General features: G+C 43.3%; 1 protein-coding gene and 1 pseudogene across 3 annotated transcripts; both read left to right on the plus strand.

Annotated features, from left to right (window-relative positions):
* Positions 1-1,962: 1,962 nt before the first annotated feature.
* On the plus strand, positions 1,963-8,264 carry LOC309815385 (EKC/KEOPS complex subunit TPRKB). 2 transcript variants are annotated; one of them, XM_082642153.1, is made up of 5 exons: positions 1,963-2,067; positions 4,227-4,386; positions 5,295-5,417; positions 6,763-6,939; positions 8,009-8,264. In XM_082642153.1, exons 2-5 carry the CDS (start codon positions 4,246-4,248, stop codon positions 8,093-8,095), a joined length of 528 nt encoding a protein of 175 aa, XP_082498279.1. In that variant the 5' UTR covers positions 1,963-2,067; positions 4,227-4,245; the 3' UTR covers positions 8,096-8,264. The 2 variants fall into 2 exon arrangements, with proteins under 2 accessions (XP_082498279.1, XP_082498278.1); XM_082642152.1 differs by lacking the exon at positions 1,963-2,067 and adding an exon at positions 2,074-2,338.
* Positions 8,265-17,229: 8,965 nt separating this feature from the next.
* Positions 17,230-17,750, plus strand: LOC309815920 (putative N-acetyltransferase 8B; annotated as a pseudogene). Its single transcript has one exon. The product of its transcript is annotated as a putative N-acetyltransferase 8B (transcript).
* The last annotated feature ends 3,501 nt before the right edge of the window (positions 17,751-21,251 follow it).

Here is a 21,251-nt window from a genome sequence, read left to right on the forward strand (position 1 = left end):
TGAGCCTGCGCGTCCGGAGCCTGTGCTCCGCAACGGGAGAGGCCACAACAGTGAGAGGCCCGCATACCACACACACACACAAAAAAAGAAAGAAAAAGATATAGAACATAGGCTTCGCTGCAGTTTCCCTTGGGGGTTCTTTTCAGTCAGTGTCTCCCACTTGCCCATTCCTAGCAACCACTAATTTGCTTTCAGTCACTCTAGAATAAAGTTGCAATTCCTATAGTTATAGAAAAGGAATCATACAGTAACATACTTTTAGTTTCTTTTTTGCTGAGCATGTTTTTAGATTCATCCATGTTGCAAGTATTGTTGCAAGTATGTTCATTCCTTTTATTACTGAGTAGTATTTCATGACATGAATTTACCACAATTTGTTTATCCATTGATGTGTTGTTGGGCACTGGGTTGTTTCCAGTTCGGGGCTATTATGAGTCAAGTTACTATGAACATTCACGTTCAAGCCTTTGTGTGGACACATTTTCACTTCTGGGTAAATACCAAAGAGTGAAACTGCTGGGTATGGTAAGAATATATTTAACTTTTTAAGAAACTGCCAAACTCTTTTCCAAAGTGGTTATACTATTTTATACTCAGACTAGCAACATGTGAGGGTTCTAGTTCTGCATGTCTGACAACACTTGGTATTTAAAAATTTTAAGGTCTTTTAAATTTTAGTCATCTTATGGGTATGTAGTAGTATCTCATTATGTTTTTAATTTGCATTTCCCTGATGACTAATGATGTTGAGCATTTTTTCAAGTTTTTATTGGCCTTTCATATATCTTTTGTGAAGTGTGTTCAAAAATGTCTCCTATTCTTAATTAGGTCGTCTCATAATTTTTGAGTTGGAGTTCTTCACATAATCTGGATACCAGTCTTCTGTCAGAACAATTTTTTTTTTTCATATATATTCCCACTGTGCTCAAGCCACAAGGTTCTTTGCTCTTTCTTAAATAGGCTAAGGCCATATCTGTCTCAGCCTTTGAACATTCTTTGTTGCCTGGAATGCTGCTCTTCAAATACACACAGAACTTGCTTCCAGACCTCCTCCAGTCCTGTTCAAATGGCCCTTTTTGGTGAGATCTTTCTTAACCATCCTATTTAAAATAGTAATACCCACGGCCTGACATTACCTAATTTCCTCTGGTTTTTTCTCCATAGCATATATTCACCCTATTTGTTATTTACCTTTTTTTTTTTTTTTTTTTTTTTTTTTTTTTTGTGGGACGCGGGCCTCTCACTGCTGTGGCCTCTCCCGTTGCGGAGCACAGGCTCCGGACGCGCAGGCTCAGCGGCCATGGCTCACGGGCCCAGCCGCTCCGCGGCACGTGGGATCCTCCCGGACCGGGGCACGAACCCCTGTCCCCCGCATCGGCAGGCGGACCCTCAACCACTGCGCCACCAGGGAAGCCCTTACCTGTCTTTTTGTTTAAAGAAAAGTATTGACCAACAGCCCCAAGCATAAAAAACATGGAAAATAATTCTCTACAGCCTGTTCAGCGGATCACCTCCTCTTTTAGAGGCTGATACACTTAAGGATGACAAGTCAAATTTGTGAACCTGCTGGATGAAGAGGTTGATTCCATTAACGTACTGTCACCTCTCTCTGAAGTACCTCAGGTAGGTCGCCGACTGCATTCGGCTCCAGGAGATCCTTCCCCAGTGAGCGTACCCAGAACAAGAAGCAAACTGAATCCCGCCTGCCTCGAAAAAGAACTGTTGAATCTCGAGCAGCGGAGACGTACGTAGAGCTCATTGGAGCCAATACTTTTCTTTGCACGGGAAGAAACTGAGGACGTCTCGTCCAAGATCAAGGTGCTTAAGAACCGGGCGGAAACCCACACCGATCCCTCAGTTTCCGGCCCCGCCGGAGTCTCGCTTCCTCCCTCGCCGGAAGTGGCGGACGGAGCACCGGCTCTCCTTCGCGTCCGCTGATGCGATTCAAGCCGGGGAAGAAGGGTGTGCCGGAAGGGCGGAGAAGGGGCGCAGCCGACGCCGATCTTCCGGAAGTTCAGGGCTTTGTTTCCGTGGGGAAGATATTACGAGACGAACAGGGACGCGACGGTGAGTCCTCGCCGAGCAAGAGGTGGCCGGGCGGGAACGGAAGACGCAGTGACAGCACCCATTTTCTAGACAACGGATGTGATTCTTGGCGTCCTCGTTTATCGAGCGCCTCCCGAGGCCCGGCCCTAGGATGCAGCCCGGCAATGATCTGCTTAGTCTGTCCCTGATGTATCAGCTGACGATACATCATCCTGTTAAGGCCGCGGCTCACCAAAGTTGTGACAGAGGAGCTCGTAGAATAGGGAGCTAGCCCTGGGTTCTGGGCGCGCTGGTAAATGGACTCTTACTGGCGAGTTGAAGGGAGGGAGGATTGCATCGGGGAACTGCCTGTCCTAGAGGGCGCGTGGGGGCGGGAGCTTGGTGACTTGAAGCTGAGAAGTCAAGTGCGGCGGTGGCGGAATGAGCGCGATCCGGGGAGGGGTGCGCTAGGAAGCCGAAGAGGGAGGAAGGGCTCAGATCATAGAGTTTGGAACGCCCGTGGGTGGAGGTTGGATGATAGGAGGGCAGGAATTGTGAGGCGACCTTCTAGGAGGTCACAGATGTAGATGAGAGATGGTGGCCTACGGTGGTGGCAGTGGGTATAGGAGAGAATTGGAGCTGTCAAGATGATTAAAAATTGACAAGACTTTTGGATTAGATATGGGATTTGAACGAGAGATTAGTATCCAACGATGATTCGAAGCTTCTGACCTGAGTGAATTATATAAAACAAAACAAACCATTTTGACGTTTGCTAGGGGGCCTTTTTCCCCTAGTGTAAAAACAAAAACCACAAAAAATTTTTTCCTCCCTGGTTATATGTACTCATTATATTTTGAGTGCACACTGAAGAAAATTCACAACATACACACAAAAATATTTTTTATAGAAAACAATAAAAATTACCTGCAATTCTGTTATCCAAGATGGCCTTATTTTGGTGCGCTCCTTTATGTTTTTGCTTTCTGAGTGCATCTTATTGTATAATTGGGTATACATTCTGTATCTATTTTTTTTCCATTGGACGTTATCATGATAATAAAGGTTGAACTGCTGTGTGCTAGGACATTATTCACAAATTTTATTCTTTTCTGATTGTAACAGAAAAGATCAGATGTAATTCCAGCAAGTCAAGGGTAACTTTTTGTTGTATTTTTCTTTCAATATTTTTTCTTTTTGTGTACCTTTTAAAAAACCCACAATTTATGTCACATTTTGTGTTTTGTTTTCCAATCAGATGTGAAGTACTTAATGTTATTTATTGCTATATTTACACATCCTTAACTACTCTTCAAGACTAGTTTTTAGTGGTTGTTTAGTAAAAACCAATCCCCTGTTACTAGTTAGGTAGGTTTTCAACTTTTTACTCTTAGGATGATGAGAAGGACATCTTATTACATAAATCTTCAGGTTGCCAATTTATTCCTTAAGAAAAATGCTAGCAATGGAACCTCCTAGGTAAAAGGATAAAATGAACCTATAAAATTGCCTCACCCAAATATCTCATTGGGACTTTAATTGAAATTGTTTTAAAGATCAGATTTTTTCAGTGCTTAGTTTTTCCATTTCAAAGATAGATTATGTCTTTCCAGTTATTTGTCTTTTATGTCCTTTTCTTGTTAAATTTACGTCTATAAAGGGTCAGCATTATTATTTAAGAATTGTACCCTCGTGGCTAAATTCCCATATGTGAAATGAATATCTTTGAGTTGTGTCATACTTTCTTCTATAAGATTATTTTCTTTATATTTGTGTCTAGGTTCTGCTAAAATATAAATAAATGGTGAGATCAGAAAGCTAAAGAGACCAAGTTAGAGTGAGGTTTCCTTAATGCTATAAGTAACCTGTGGTCTGAACAATTTCAAGTTTCTGCTCCTAGTTGTCTGTTGGGAAGCTGCCCTTCTTCCATGCAGCAGAGCCTGCCTTATCCGCACAGCCAGGGGCCAGGTATCAACCTTGATCCTTTCCCAGGAATGGTAAAGGAAGCTAGAAACAGCTCAGCAGGGTTAGGAAGACAGTGTCTCATGAGAATGCCAAATGTTTTAGGGTGGATTTTTCTAGTTTAACAGTTCTACATCTCATTATTCAAGTTACTTTAATATATTTAATTGTTAGTAAGGATATTTGTTCGTTAGTGACTTACAGTTGTTAACTTTTGGTCTTTTGGTCTTGTGCAATAGAATCTTGCTTATCGATGAAATGCAGTTAACACATCAGCTGGACCTATTTCCTGAATACAGGGTGACCCTTCTGTTATTTAAAGATGTAAAAAATGCTGGAGACTTGAGAAAAAAGGCCATGGAAGGTGCCATTGATGGCTCATTAATAAATCCTACAGTGGTAAGTACTCGTGGGAGTGAGTGAACTATATGGGGAGTTTAAGAATATGATGATTTTCCATGACATTATAGGTTAGCCTAAAATTGTTATCTTCAGGTAAAAAGTTCTTGTCCAAGCTGTAGAGTGGAATCAGATTTGGCTAGCCTTGAATTTAACAGTGAATAGAAGCTGAAGTGCCAGGGCCTGCCCTTGGAGATGTGAAAGGTGGTCTAGCTCTAATGTGATGGCAGATGCCTGGATCTCCATCTTCTCTTCTGAACTAGAAAATCTCTGTAAAGGAGACATTGCATAGTGGTAGAATCTGTAGGACTTAAATCCCAGATATGCCATTTTTTATGACTTTGAGCAGGTGGTAGCCAACCTTTATATAGTGCTTATTTGGTTCCTGGCATTGTTCTAAGTTCTTTACATATACCGCTAACTCACTTAATCTTCACAACAACCCTGTGAAGTAAATATGGTGATCATCTGCTTCTACAGATAAAACACTAAGGAATTTGCCCAGGTTCCCTCCGTGGTAAGTGACAGAACTGGTATTCCAACTCATTCTTTGTCTTGGTTTCCTCATCTGTTGCATGTGAATAATGATACAGATATCATAGGGTAGTTTTGAGAAGTACAGAAAATGAAGGTAAAATGTTGAGAATATGGCCTTTCCCATAATAATAGCCCTCAATAAGTGTTGTTTTAAAACTTTCTACTATTTACCTAAGTTGCTTGCAGCTGTAAAATTCTGTGATTTTTCTAAACACCGTAGGCCCTTGAGATTTTGAAAATTTTGAAAATGTAGTCCATAGGAATTGTGATGAAGTAAAACACCCTGACACTGGAGTTACCGTGATATAGGGCATACGTCTTCAGAGTACTCCAGATTCTCTGTGTGTAATTCTTTTTGTTCTCTTTGGTAGATTGTCGATCCATTTCAGATACTTGTGGCAGCAAACAAAGCAGTTCACCTCTACAAACTGGGAAAAATGAAGACAAGAACTCTATTTACTGAAATTATTTTCAATCTTTCCCCAAATAACAATGTAATTAATATGGAATTTACTTACTTTATATCTTTTGACCTTGTCATGGTAGCCTTTGTACTCATTGTTGGGTTGGAGCCTGTTGTTAGTAACAAATGAAAATAATAGTGAAGAAAGAATGCTGGACAGAGAGTTGAGGTTTAGTATTGCCTCTTACTAGACAGATAAGCTTTGGAGTCACTTCACATATGAGTAAACTAAAGTTTAGCTAAATTAAGTGAGGATAGTTTTATTTGTCCTTCCTGTCCATATAGAGTCAGGAAGATCACTCTAAGTGATATTTAAATCTAATGATAAAAATTAGGCATGGATATTTGTGTGTTATCATGTGTATCTTTCATTCTCCCCATAAACTCTTTGAGGATAGAACCCATGTCTTTTCCATACACCAGAAGCCTGCCTGGGACCTAGAACAGCCCTTTAACACATGCTCACACACCCAGTGCATAGGAAGAGTTTGTGGTTTGAGATACTGATAGTAATAAATGTTATTGAGTTAAAAACATTCTCCATGGGGCACATTTGAAAAAAAAATGTAATTTTGCTGACGAAGTTTTAGTATTACTACTACTATTAACAACACAATCAAGTGCTGACATCAAGAGAAAAGTTAGGAAACCCATGGCATAGTTTAAAATACAGATGTTTGAAAAGTTTATAAAATGTGTGGTGATAGAATTCCCCAGTATCTGGGGGAAAACTACTGGGTAACTATTGTTTCTTTGAGATCACTGAAATAACTCAGGAGACTGTACAATTCATAAACATCTGTTGAACTTGTCCGTGTTCCAGCTCTAGGGGCAGAAGAAACAAATATGTTTCTGAGGAAGGCAGATGAACAAGACAAAGTCCAAATGCCCTAAGATAATTGATGTAATGGGAACAATAATGCAAATCTGTGGGAACAAAGAAGCAATTCATTCTGTACGGAGGAAAGTGCAAGGGGAGTGACATTTGAACTGGACCTTGAAAGATGAGGGCACTCCAAGCAGAGGGCAAAGTGTGAGCCCAGGCAAAGAAGTATGAAATGATGGGAGCCCCAAACAGTTCCGACTGGCTAGAGGGCAGGAGTGCATGGCTAGAGGGTCACTTAGGTCCAGGGGGAGTGGGTGTTTGTGCGCCATGCCAAGTCCAGGCTTGAATCTATGGGAATGAGGTGCAGCTTTGAGCAGGGAGTACTCAAGAGGCAGAGCTGGTAGATATTAGGAAGGGATTGTTGAAAAACTGTAGACAGAGAAAACCATTAGGATATGAAAAATAAGAATCTGGCCAGGAAAGAGCACAAATGGGGAGAGATTTCAGATGTTGAAACTACTGGTTTTATTGTCTTTTTTTTCCCCCTTAGATTTCAGAGGCCTTGAAAAAATTTGGTATCTCAGCAAATGACACTTCAGTTCTGATTGCTTATATTGAAGACGGAGAAAAACAAATAAATCAAGAATACCTAATATCTCAGGTAGAAGGTCATCAAGTTTCTCTCAAAAATCTCCCTGAAATAACAAATATTACGGAAGTCAAAAAGGTTTGTAAGCCTGTATTTTTAGAAAGAGCATGATAGATGTGGAATAATACTGTTTGCTTATGGAACACCAATGCTTCTATATATTTTTTTAACTTTTTTTTTTTTGCGGTATGCGGGCCTCTCACTGTTGTGGCCTCCCCCGTTGCGGAGCACAGGCTCCGGATGCGCAGGCCCAGCGGCCATGGCTCACGGGCCCAGCCGCTCCGCGGCATATGGGATCCTCCCAGACCGGGGCACGAACCCGTATCCCCTGCATCGGCAGGCGGACTCTCAACCACTGCGCCACCAGGGAGGCCCTTTTTAACTTTTAAGAAAGGTTAATGTAATTAAAAGTTACTTGAAAAATAATTATAGATGCAAAGAATTGGAAATGCAGGTTTGTGTAACATAATTAAAAACTTAGTTGATGCATTCTTTTTATATATATATAAATTTATTTATTTCTTTGTGGCTACGTTGGCTACGTTGCTGCGCACGGACTTTCTCTAGTTGCGGCAAGTGGGGGCTACTCTTCGTTGCAGTGCACAGGCTTCTCATTGTAGTGGCTTCTCTTGTTGCTGAGCATGGGCTCTAGGCATGCGGGCTTCAGTAGTTGTGGCACAAAAGCTCAGTAGTTGTGGCTCGTGGGCTTATTTGCTCAGCAGCATGTGGGATCTTCCTGTGCCAGGGCTCGAACCCGTGTCTCCTGCACTGGCAGGCAGATTCTTAACCACTGTGCCACCAGGGAAGCCTGATGCACTCTTTTTAAAAGAATAGATAATTTAAAATATCTATATCTTACGCAGTACATTTGAAATGTAAAATGTAGTATGAAGTTAATGTCTAGATGTATGCTTTTAAAACTGGTACAAATGTATTTCTATGTTTAGAGAGTCATCACCATAACTGCAATTGAAACTTTTGACGTAAGTGATGAATTGTCATCTACTTTCCATACTTTAATCACGTTGTGATTTTACACCATTATCCCAATAATTAAGTAATAAATAAATTCACATATACATGCTCGTGTAATGAAAATTAGTAGTACATGAATACGTCAGCATGTCATAATCTTTTATTTTTACAGATATATAAACTATCTTCACAAGAAGAAAGAATTGGGACATTATTGGATGGGATCATTTGTAGGATGTCAACAAAAGATGTTTTGTGAAATGACAGAAATATTAAAAATTTTCAGCAATTATAAAAAACGTTCATTATTTTTTCTGGATTATAAAATCTATTATGTTTGTTGTAGAAAATTTTAAAGCACAGAATGGTAACAAAGGAAAAAAAATAAAACCATTCCTGATCCTATCTCTTAATATTTTAAAAGATAACCATGGTTACTGTTATTTGTTACTGTCTTCTAGTCTTCTGTTTCTGTTCAAATATATTTTATTTTTATGTAAGTGGAATAATTGCTAACATTTATTGGGTGTCTACAATGTACTGAGTTCTTGTCTTCATGACTTTATATCCCTCAGCTCATATTCCTGCACTTACTTCTGGCTACTCCAGCATTGCTGTTCCAAATGCCTGGTTCCAAGTTTTTACATGCAAGAATTCATTTAATTATCAGAGCATTATATGAGGAGATACTGTTAATACTCCCATTTTACACAAAGGCAACTAAAAGGTTGTAGAAGTAATAAATAACTTGCCCAAGGTTTTACAGCTAAAAGTCATGTTTTATAAATGCTTTGGGTTTTTTTTTTCTATTTTGTCTTAAAATATGATTGTGTCAGTCAAGACAGAGTAGGTTAGGGGTCAGCAAACTTTTCTGTTAAGGACAAGGTAGTATGTATTTTCGGTTCTTCAGGCCATATGGTGTCTGTTGCACCTACTCAGCTCTTGCTGTTGTAGTGCTGAAGCATCCACAGACAGTATATAAATGATACACACATTTTACTGTATCCCAGTAAAACTTTATTTACAAAAATAAGTGATGGGCAAGATTTGACCAGAGGGCAGTAGTTTCTGGACTCCTAGGTTAGATTAGGCTGTAATTTAGGGCCCCTAAAGCTCACTGGTTTCATACGACAAAAGTTTGTGTCTTGCTCACTCCACATAGCCACTGCGAATCAGTAGGAAGACTCATTGCAGTGACTCAGGAATCCAGTCAGCCAAAGGCTTTATGTCAGCATGTGCTCTGTGGGTCACTGCACAGCTGGAAGTCATGCTGTGAGTTACATGGTGGCTCTTAAAGCTCCCATGTGGAAGTGACAGATACCGCTTATCTCGTGTTTCACTGTCCAGTCACATGGCCATGCCAACATCAAAAGGGGTGGGGGAGTGCGATCCTGCACCATGATAGAGAACGGAGAGGTAGAAATCCTTAGGGGACAAACATATTTCCATTGTGGTCATAAATAATAAGGTACCAAAGCACATCGTTAGCGTTTCTTGCATGTGCTGCGCTAAGCTCTTTCTATGCACTGCCTCATATAGTCCTCTCTACAACCCCAAGAGATTTTACCACCTTCAAGGAAGCAAATTTAGTCTCTAAACTCTATTTCAAAAAGTTTCAAACCTACAGAGCAACTGGAAATAATACAATGAACATCCATGTGACTTTCATGTGATTTCACTATTTGTTAACATTTTGCTACATTTGCTTGCTTTTCTGAAATACTTGAAAGTAAATTGCAGACCTCATGGCACTTCACCCTACATTGTGTTTAGTTGTCATGTCTCTTAGTCTCCTTTAATCTAGAACAATCTGTTTTCTTAAGATTTTTTTTGATGTGGACCATTTTTTATAAATATTTATTCATAAGTATTTTTATTTTTTTAAATATTTATTTAATTTCGTTGTGCCGGGTCTTAGTTGCAGCTGGTGGGCTCCTTAGTTGTGGCACGCAGGCTCCTTAGTTGCAGCATGCCTGTGGGATCTAGTTCCCTGACCAGGGATCAAACCTGGGCCCCTGCATTGGGAGCACAAAGTCTTAACCACTGTGTCACCAGGGAAGTGCCGATGTGGACCATTTTTAAGGTCTTTATTGAATTTGTTACAGTATTGCTTGTGTTTTATGTTTTGGCTTTTTGGCCACAAGGCATGTGGGATCTTAGCTCCCCGACCAGTGATCAGCTATGCACCCCTTGCATTGGAAGGCAAAGTCTTAACCACTGGACCGCCAGGGAAGTCCCATAGAACAATCTTTCTTTCTGTTTTTTTTTTTTAAGTGATGTTGACATTCTTTGACGAACACCCTAGATGTTTCAGAATTTCAGAATGAGTTTGTTCACGATTCGAGTCAGTTTAAAAATTTGGGGGAATGATAGTAGATAGATTTTGTGTCCTTCCAGTTGTATATTGTTGGGAGGCACATCACGTCAGCTGGCCTCATGATTGGTGATACAGTTTGGTCACTTCATGAAGGTGGTCCCCACCCCCTGCCAGACCTCTCCATTATGAAGGGATCTTTTCCCTGAAGCTTAGGGAGTCAAAGCTGCCCTAAAGCTCAAAGTGCTTGTGGTCAAAATGAAAACTCAGCTCTATCCGAGTGACCCCGATTCTATGCTCCTAACGACCCCATCACACCGCTTCTTCCCGTGCCGTCACTCAAACATGTTTTTATCAACGTGAAACATCACGCGTGTAATTCTATTTTTATACAATGACATTGCTTTCAATTTCTCACTTCGCTTTTGCAAATAAATCTCTGTACACATCTCTTTCTTTAGGATAGCTTCCCTGAAGTGGAGTTACTAGGGAAGAGGATATGAATTTTTTAATACCAGAAAGGTGCCATTTTGCACTTGTAATTGGCACAAGTGTGCCCGTCTCAGCAGACTCGCCAACAATGCCTTTTAACTTTTCAACATTTTCACCATTTTGGGTTGTCAGAGTACTGGTGAAGTTGAACTGTTTACGAGTTTGTTATGAAGAGTGTTTTGAAAGTGTTATAAATAGTTATTTCTGTAACTATCTATAATGCTTTCAACTCTTTGTGAGCCTTTGCGTGAAGAAGAAAAAAGAAAAAGTAACGCCATTTCCTGGGGAAGACAGTAACGTAAGCGCCACGAGCTTTTTCTCTAAAAAAATTGATGCAGTTTAGGAACAATGTTCTTTGTTCCTAAATTAACCAGGTTGCTTCAGAGCCTAAAGGCTCCCCAGCAAAAGCAAGCTGTAATTATAGAGACTTTGGTGCTGGCAGAGAAGGGATGCAGTTTGGTAGGACACCCTTATCTGGCTCCTTAGTCAAGGGTTACATATTAAAGTAAAAAGCCAGCTGTCTCCGGGATAAGGTGAGGGAAGGGGGCTCTGTTACCCAGGCGATCATTGCTGCTCCCCATCCCCCCAGCCTTGGGAACAACTAAGGCTGTAACTGCAGTGAAGTGGTCTTTAATCCCCTATTCCCCTCCCCACCACACACAAGAACTGCTCCCAAGCCCTGCACCTTCTCTTTAGAAGGAGCCTCATGGCTCCCAGGCTATTTCAGGCCTCCTGCTGCCATTCTCATTCTGCTTTTCCCCTTGCTGACCTTTCCACTTGTCTGCACACTACAGTAGTCAATTCCTCTGCTCTGGAACCTGTGCTGGGGTTGCAGCTGCTTCCCTGCTCCCGGCTTTGTTTTGCTGACTGACGTGCCATCTGTACTCCATGTTACAATACTGAGTAAAGCACAGCTCTCTAGGTTGATTGGGTGCAATGAGCAAAGTTTGTATTCATCAGATCTGCCTGTTCTTGTTTTCATAATCCTCTGTGCCAGTAGTCTCCCACTGTTCCCTCCAGGTCACCTTACACCTTTCTCCACTCTTCTCTCTGCCCTGGAGGCTGACTTACCATGTACCCAGCAAGAGGTCCTCCCTTCCCCTTGGCTTCTACTTGGGTTTGGCCAGTGTGTGTGATGGGGGGAGGCTAGCAGGAGAACGAGGCCAGGGGATTTATTCTCCGGGCCCCTCCCTGCAAGGACCCCTAGGCTGGCTTTGGCCCTGAACCTCTCAGGGCGGTCGGCGCTACTCAACTCCTGGGTCAGGCTCCTGTCACCTCTCCCTCCGCCTCGCTTCAGGCCTCTGAGCAATAACACGCCTGGTTCCCCTCTACCCATCCACACCTTCATAATTAGGCCCTTTGGTGATCTATATCTGTACAATCAGCTCGAGTTATCCTAATTTGAGTGCTGATACCATCTCTCTTTTGCTAAATTTGTTAAAAGGTTAAGTTAGGTTAGATTAGAAACATTTCTGTAGAGCTGAATCATTGTTCTAGGATTTCTGAACATCCTGCCGAGGACCTATTAGTCCACTTTCTTTCCCCTTGAAATAATTTGCTGTTATTTCCTCTCATTCATCTCTTTTAAGTTACGAGTTCTCAGTGGGAAAGCAGGGCATTGACCTGAGGCTAGGTTATTGGGAGCCCCGATGAGAGATCAGGGGAGATGATGTTCTTTCCAGGACATTTCCCTTCTCTTTCGGAGGCTTGTAAAACACTATGAGTCTTGATTGTCTACCTTCCATTTCATTGGCCCATTTCTGGACTGAGCTGGTCTATTAGGCAAGTGTTCTTCATAAATGCAAGCATGGGATTTCATTGACATGCTGCTCTCAAGTCCCACAACTCTGGGAATAACAGTGATTCCAAAAATATAATTACCTATTATAATCAGGCTCCTATAGGCAATAGAAAAATAAAATAATTTATCCAGTTACTTGTAACTGTTTAATTAACTGTAATAAGTTAACAGTTACTTGTTAAGCAAGTAACAAATTAAAAGTGATATAAGTGCTTAATGAGAAGTGCAAAGGCTTCAAAGAGGGAGCAGATACAAGATCCATCTGCTTGGGAGGGGTCAGAAGTCTTGATGGAGAAGGTAGCACTAAACTGGATCTTGAAGAGTGAACAGAGCCTTAGTCACATATTGGAATTTGGTCAAGTATGGTCTGACCGCTGGTGATAGGGGCGTAATGAGGCTTGGAGGTGAATCTTCCATCCCAGCAGACAGAGCTGGTTCTCCTGGAATACAGTGCTTTACACTACTTAATAATTCACTTGTCAGACAGCTGCCTGTTGGGGTCAGCATGTGGTACTGAAAAAGCAAAATGTTCAGGCTTTCAAGTCAGAGCTGCCAAGGTTTGGGTCCCACCCTGCCATGTTCTATGGTGTTGTGGGTTGGATATCTCAGGCTTGTGGGCTTCGGTTTCCCATTTGTAAAATGGAAACAATATCTTAGCTCTTAGGTTGCTGCCAATATCAAATAGTACATCATAGGAAAAGTGCTTTCTCACAGTGCCAGGCATCTAATATCTCAGTGAATAACAGCTGTCTGTCCTTCTCTGTATGTACCTGCATAGTGCTGAGGCAGATAGTAAAACCAAATAAGACTCACTGCTGGTGGGAAAGTAAAACTCTGGACAACAGTTTGGCAGTTCCTCAAAATGTTAAAATAGAGTTACCATATGACCCGGCAATTCCACTCCTAGGTATATACCAAAGGAATTGAAAACAGGTGTTGAAACAACCACTTGTACAGAATGTTCATAGCAGCACTATTCACAATAGCCAAGAGGTGGAAACAATTAAAGCGTCCATCAACGGATAACTGGATGAATAAATGTGGTCTATCCATACCATGCAACATTATTCATTCATGAAAAGCAATGAAGTATTGATACATGCTAGGACATGGGTTCACTTTGAGAACAAAAGTGAAAGAGGCTGAACATAAAAGTTCACATATTACGTGTTTCCATTTAAATGAAACATCAAGAATAGGTAAATCCATAGAGACAGAAAGCAGGTTAGTGGTTGCCAGGGGCTCAGGAGCGGTGGAAATAGGGAGTGACTACCTACTGACCAACAGGTCTCCTTTTGGGGTAAAGAAAATGCTTTGGAACTAGATAGAGGTGGTAGTTACACAACATTGTGAATGTACTAAATGCCACTGAATTGTACACATTTAAATGGTTAATTAAAAATAAAATAATAGAATAAAATAACACACCTGCCTTACCTTTAGGAGTTCACAATCTTAGCTGGGTCTCTTTAGACTCTTAAGAGTTGGCTGAGGGAACTTCCCTGGTGGTCCAGTGGTTAAGAATCCACCTTCCAATGCAGGGGACACGGGTTCGACCGCTGGTCAGGGAACTAAGATCACACATGCCGTGGGGCAACTAAGTCTGCACCACAACTACTGAGCCTGTGCACCACAGCTGGAGAGAAACCAGTGTGCTGCAACAAAAGATCCCACGTGCCGCAACTAAGACCTGATGCAGCCAAAAATAAATACATATTAAAAAAAAAGAGTTGGCTGAGGCACATTTGCAGCAACATGGATGGACCTAGAGATTATCATGCTAAGTGAAGTCAGAAAGAGAAAGACAAACACCATATGATATCACTTATATGTGGAATCTAAAATATGACACAAATGAACTCATCTACGAAACAGAAACAGACTCACAGACATAGAGAAAAGACTTGTGGTTGCTAAGGGAGAGGGGGTGTGGGGCAGGGATGGACTGGGAGTTGGGGATGGGCAGATGCAAACTATTATATATAGGATGGATAAACAACAAGGTCCTAATGTATAGCACAGGGAACTATATACGATATTCTATGATAAACCATAATGGAAAAAAAATCTGGAAAAGAATGTGCATATATGTATAACAATCGCTTTGCTGCACAGCAGAAATTAACACATTGTAAATCAACTATAGTTCAATAACATAAATTAAAAAAAAATAAAGAAGAAGTTGGCTGAGGCAGAGACAGGTAGATTCCCAAGCCTCAGTTTCATCATCTGCATGCAGGGCCAAGAGTCTGGAATGTGCTGAGACTTCCAGACTTCATTTCTTACACAGAAAATTACCCATAATTCCTCTATCCAGAGACAAATGCTGCCAATGTTTGGTGTAACCATTCAGACTTTTCTCTCTGCATGCTTGTGTGTATTAATTACTTTTGTTATATTTTTCCAAAAATGAATGAAAACATATTGTGTTATAACCTTTATAGCTTGGTGCTATATTTTGACAATTATTTTTCATGTCCATAAGTCCTCCTCATTATTCATGGCTATGAGGAAGGTTGAAAAGCTTGAATGTAAACCAAGGCCACTGGGTGTTGAGGAAGCCACAGAAGCCGGTGTTGAGAATACAGGAAAGAGAGGGCAGGGACAGGTCAAGGACCTCTGGCCCCCCAGCTTGACTGTTAGGTTTCTGACTGGTTAGTATCAGACAGACTCATTAGGGATTCTCAGCTGAACTTTGGAGCCTTCTGTTCTCTTTCGATTCTTAGTTCAAGTTTTGCTTAACATTTAAAAAAATATTAAAATGTACTGAAGACAATGTAACATACCCATGGCTCACCACCCTGCCTTCATGTTAGTTAAACCCTTGTGGCCTTTCTGCGTGCCGAAGATCTGGAGCCTCAGCAGTCTCCATCACCAGCCCTGGATTCCAGCTGCCAGGACGGCACCTTTGGGGTGGTCATGATCTTTCTCTCCAAGTCTGGTCTCTCTCCAGCGTCTTCCTAGATGCTCTTGCCAGAAATCTGGCTGTCATCTCTGACCACTTCTTCATCCTCAGATCATCAACTCCTGACATTTCTGCCCCCAAAGTGCACCTCCAAGTGGGCCAGGTCACACCCATGGCCCAACTCTGGTCCAAGTCACTGCTTTCTCTCATAGGACCCCTGCTAGCCTAGATGGCTCCTTTGTGAACATAGAACAGGCACCCCCTTCACAAAGACACAACCTATTGGAAACACAGTTCAGTGAGCAGCGACACCTTTGAGCAAATAAGAAAAAGGTGCCTTTTCCTTTGGTCAGACTCAGCTCTGTGCCAGGTCTCATGGATTTTAGTTCCCACTAGCCTTCTTGGGCGAGGTGCCCTTTTACAGCGAGCAGCCTGCATATCTGTATCTGGAGGCCCGTCTTTTGCCTGGACTGCTGTGCTAGCCTCTGGGGGCAGGGGGATATATGCTTCCATTCCTGGTTCTTCCAATCCATTTTCCACATGTAGCCAGAGTAATAGACACACACCACACACCCCACCCCTACCCCTGGTTATGTTACTCCCCAGCTAAAAGCATAGCAATGGCCTCCTGGTGTTCTTGGAATAGAGTCCAAACTTCCTAACCTGGATGATAGGCCCTGCATGGCCAGGTCCCTGCTGCCCTCATCCAGCTGTGAAGCACCTTGTGTGCTGAGCCAGGGGACTTGGACTCTGGTCTGTGTTGACAGAGCACAGGGTGAGGGGCAAATTCCCCAGGGTCATAGCAGCTGTGTGGAGGGGCTGAGGGTGGGCATCAGAGAGCACCAAGTTGCTGGGTGAACTCCCACGGTGTGCGGTGTAGGCCGTCCACAAGGGCAAGGACTCCTGAGCTGTTCCAGACCCTGCGTACCCCTTCCAGGCTAATTCCCCAGTGACCAGAGAGTGCAGAATGGACTCCCTGCTCCATCATAGCCCAGCTACTTGAGCCTGGGATTTATGATGAACAATTATCCAGGAGCTGGCCAATGAGGTGCCATGCAGGACCTGGTCCCTGGCAGTGGAGCGTGCCCTTGCCGTCTCTCCTGGATGCCAGGTGGAGGCTGAGGGCAGCGGCTTCCCTGGACACTCAAGGCTCTTGTGGTAGCAGGTGAGAGGCTATGGGTGGAAGGACAGTGTTCTTAGGTGTGGCCTGGAGCTCTGGAACCTCCTCTGGCTCTCAAGGCTGGTCTATTTTTGGTGTTTGGCTCTTATGCCACCTCAACAGCCTGAAAATTTGCAAACAAGTGGGAAGAAGCTTTTGTTGAAACTTGTACTTGGAAACACAGGACTACCGCAGTGTATGGTCCCTGGGAGAGGGACACATGCTTGGCTGCTGCATGGTGCCACCCCAATGTATGGAGAAGCTGAGAGAGCCAGGGAAAGGGGAAAGAGGGAGAGGGGAGGGTACTTCATAACCAGAGATTTGTATATGTTATTTTTTTAAATCCTCTAAACAACTTCAGAAGGCAGGTTCTTAGAGAAGATTATGTAACATGCCCAAGGTCATGCATGGAGACAGGATCAAATGCAGACCTTTCTGCTGACTTTACACCTTCTCCCAGTGGTTGTGGCCTATTTCCTCTTGGGTAGAAGCAGAAAGACACATCCTTGAGCAGGGCCATCCCCGGTTCTGGGGGGTGGGAGGATAAGCCACTCACATGGCTTCTTCTCTCTCCCCCAGGTCTGCCAGGAAGTCATACAGGGACTCCTACCTCTCTCTTGAACTTTGAGATCCAAACACAGAAGTCTTCCATGGCTCCTTATCAAATCCACAAATAACAGGAAAATTATCGCAGGTGGGTTGTGGGCTTGTTCTCCAAGGTGATGACCGAGCACCTTCCCACCACTTTCCACCACATCCTAAAGCTGCCCTGAACCCTTGTGCTCTTGCTCGCTGGGGCCCCTTGCCCTATTCCTGGTCTCTGGCTCCTGGGTCCTGGACTTCGTGGCCAGCCTCGCCCTCCTTGCTGGCCTGAGGTTTCTTGCTGAACACCCCTGGATCCAGTTTGAGGTCATGTCTTTGCACACAGACATGTCTGTCATCACCAAATCCTACTTCAGTGAGAGTGGCTCCTGCTTCTGAGTGGTTGAGTCTGAGGGGTAGGTGGTGGGCGTGGTGGGAGCGCTGCCCATTAAGAAGCCCACTCTGTGGAATGAGCAGTTGCAGCTGCTTCACCTACGTGTGGCCCTGGAGCACCGTGGTCAGGGGATAAGTGAAAGCCCCGGTCAAGACTGTCCGAGTCTGCGTGGCACCAGGGCTACAGCGAAGTGGTCCTCAGCACCAGCACACTGCAGTACTCTGCCTGGCCCTTTACCAGCGCCTCGGCTTCTGGAAGATGGGCTAGTTTTTCTTCTCCACAAGCTATAGGCTAGGTGCTGTCCCTGCAATTCAACTTATCTACCGTCTCCCCTTTGCTCAGGTCTCTCAGGCACTGGAGCAGGGAGGGGGCCTACGATCTGTGTCGTTGTGGATTAGTTAGGAGGGGTCGGCTCTGCTGCAGTAATAAGCAAGCCCTGAAGTCTCACTGCGATGGCACAGGAAAAGCTTACTGCTTGTTCACATTGGAACCCAGTGGCCTTGGTGGTGGGGTGGCTCTGCTTCATTCAGTTTTTTGGGGTTGCTACTGTTTCACTTATCTAGTGCCACGAGAATGTTGCATAAAAAACCACCACAAAATACTGATAAACATTTTTTTAGCTCATGAGTCTGTGGGCCGGCAGCTTAGGCTGAGCTCAGCTGGGCCGCCCCTTAGATCTCCAGGTGTCATGCCCTGCCTCTTCAGTGAGAGGAAATGCGAAGTCACGTGGAAAGGGCGTGGAGCAGGAGTGTGAGAAGAATTCACGTGAGAAGGATCAAGGCCATCAATCTGCTATGGCCCCCAAGGTCTCTGCTGAAAGGTAAGAAGGCAGCCAGGGACAGAGTGTGGGGTTTGACATGGACTAGACCTAGAAGTGGCACAACCCACACCCCACTGGTCAGGACCAGGTCATGATTTAAATCAAGCTTCTGTTGCCTCTTGAGTTGTGTCTACTAAAGGCTAATGGCCCCGAAGAAAGCTGGAATGAGGCAAGGAGGTAGCTCTGGACCCAAGGCACCTGTGTCTGCTGAGAGTCTCTGGGCCCACCTGATGGCTACCCTAACCAGACACAGTCTGACACCAAGTCAACAAAAGGGCTCTCACCGTGTTATGCTGCATTTCTTTTCCTTGACTGGTGCTTTTATTTTTATTTATTTATTTATTTTTTTTTAAATTTTTTATTAGTTTCTGCTTTATAACAAAGTGAATCAGTCATACACATACATCTGTTCCCACATCCCTTCCCTCATGCATCTCCCTTCCTCCCACCCTCCCCATCCCACCCCTCCAGGCGGTCACAAAGCATGACTGGTGCTTTTAGATGGAAGTTCCCCACATACCTCAGGGAGACACTGCATAGCTCCCTGCACCTCTACAGATGGGAAATAAATAACTCTCTGCTGCTTGCTTTACTATGAGTCAATCAGAAGTTATTTTCTATAAAAACACAAACAAAAAGGGACTTACTCTTGCCTAGAATTAAGATAATACCATTGTAACAAACATCCCTGTGGGCAAGGCCACTGTGGAGAAAGTATTGCTCCTAAACCTAATCTTAGTCATCATTCTACCCAAGACTCTTTAGAAGGTTACTACTTCTAAATTACACATGGACCACAAGATAAGTTTTATTAAACCAGACTCATAAAAGTAAGGATTGTGCTCCTCCAGGCTGATAAAATATAATTCCAAGGCTCTGAGGAAAATACTCTTTTGTCAGTTCCAAGGAACTTTTCTCCCCAAGAGTTGATTGGTTACTTTTGTGGAAGAAAAGAAAGGCAGGAAAGAAGTTAGATACTCTTTTGCCACTAGAGGCAGACAGCCACTCCTCACCCCAGACATGTTGCTGAAGAGACCAGCGTTGTTCTCCCCAAATCTTGTTTGTCTTTCCCAGCTACAGAAACTATGGTAATTATACAAAAAATACTTCCTGAACTGTTTAGGGAAGATGATCTGTAGTCTATTATAGTTTATACAGAAATATAATACTAATATAATCCTAATAGACTAATCCATCCATCAGTTCACAAACACACAAGCACAATAAGAGGCCTGGCCTTGTGATGCTGACACACCAGACAGGCCATGTAGTGCCTGGGGCGTCCCCACTTGAGGGAGCCCAGCCTGAGCTGTGGTATGCGCTCCAGAAGCAGCTCTCCAATCCCACATCGGTCTGGTATGAGCTCGTCTCTTGGTTTCTGACTTTCAGAGTCCTCTGGGGGTGAAGTGAGGGGGTTGGGAAAGAAATGAGAACACTGAAGGATCTGGACCTTCAGGCATAGTAGCCCATCTGCTTTCTCAAGGAATTAATTGGTAGCAAGTCCCCTGGCCTGTGAGGTCCTTGGACTTGCAGTACCACTGATTCTACTGGGGCTGTGGGCAGGAAATGGTAGTGGCTTCAAGGTTCTGAGTACCCAAACTCCCAACTTGTATGCTACACTTGGACATTTTCCAATTTATTTAAAAAGTTCTAGTGGTACACGACTCACCCATAAGGGGCATAAAACTATCATTTGGGACTCTCGATGAAAACTCATCAGTTCTGAAAGATGTGGGCATTTCCAGCATGGCATCTAAACTGACACCCAATTTGAAATTTGGTTTCATTCCAAATGTATGCCTGGAAGGTGCCTTATTTATTTATTAAACAATTAAAAAACTTTAAAACAATTTTTTTTTTTTGGCCGTGCCGTGCGGCATGTGGGATCTTAGTTCTCTGGCCAGGGATCAAACCTGTGCCCCCTGCAGTGGAAGCATTGAGTCTTAACCACTGGACTACCACGGAAGTCCCTGGAAGATGCCTTTTTTAGATTTGCCTTTCTAGATTTTCAGATTTGAAGTCTAGTTACAGGTGCTTTTATCTTCTAAATTTTAGTAGTGGTACAATGCGTTATGAGCTTAAGTTCACTTTCCAAATGTGGTTAAGTCAAACAGGTCAGATGTGTTTTTCTCAATTTCTGTTTCCCCTGATAAATCTCATCAATCTTGCTCTAGGACTGACTGACCCTTTTATATAGCTGGGCTCGAAGCCGGTATGACTTACATTCCAATCTCCTCTTTTCCTCTTCTCTCTTTTTCTGTACTTCTGGAAGCTGTTCATAAATCCTTAGAAATGGCACCAATGGAAAGACAGAAAGCAGTGAGGTCACCTGACCACAGGGGAACACGATCGTTCCTCTCCACATCTCCCTAAGCTCTACTGCTCTCCAGGCACTCAGTCCCTCAGACAGGCTGTGGGTCTGTTGTGTGCCCAGCTTCCTGTTAGACACTTGGACGCAAAGAACCCTGGCCTAGAGTGCTCATGATCTGAAAAGGGATACAGATAAAGACATAATAAAATCCTGCTAATAGTGGTTACTTATGGGAAAGAAGTGGAATAAGGGGTGGAGATGAACTTCTTTTCACTCTATATGGAAAAATGTAATGTTTCAATATAAGATAATGACTTTGTATTACTACAATTTTTTTTTTTTTCGGTACGTGGCCCTCTCACTGTTGTGGCCTCTCCTGTTGCGAGGCACAGGCTCTGGACGCGTAGGCTCAGCAGCCATGGCTCACGGGCCTAGCTGCTCCACAGCATGTGGGATCCTCCCGGACCAGGGCACGAACCCGTGTCCCCTGCATCGGCAGGCGGACTCTCAACCACTGCGCCACCAGGGAAGCCCTTGACATAATTATTTTGAATTTGGATAGTGGTGATGGTTGCACAGCATTGTGAATGTATTTAATGTCACTGACGTATACTTGAAAATGGTTGAAATACTAAAT

The sequence above is a fragment of the Mesoplodon mirus genome (assembly GCF_964341445.2).
Source record: "Mesoplodon mirus genome assembly, chromosome: 14".
Lineage (NCBI taxonomy): Eukaryota > Metazoa > Chordata > Mammalia > Artiodactyla > Ziphiidae > Mesoplodon > Mesoplodon mirus.

What these genes read in the sequence shown, in the direction of transcription:
- LOC309815385 (XM_082642153.1), top strand. Translation starts at nt 4,246, where the DNA reads ATGCAGTTAACACATCAGCTGGACCTATTTCCTGAATACAGGGTGACC. An exon ending in CATTAATAAATCCTACAGTG is followed by an intron (nt 4,387 to 5,294) that starts GTAAGTACTCGT and finishes TCTCTTTGGTAG; the next exon opens with ATTGTCGATCCATTTCAGAT. An exon ending in ATATTACGGAAGTCAAAAAG is followed by an intron (nt 6,940 to 8,008) that starts GTTTGTAAGCCT and finishes TTATTTTTACAG; the next exon opens with ATATATAAACTATCTTCACA.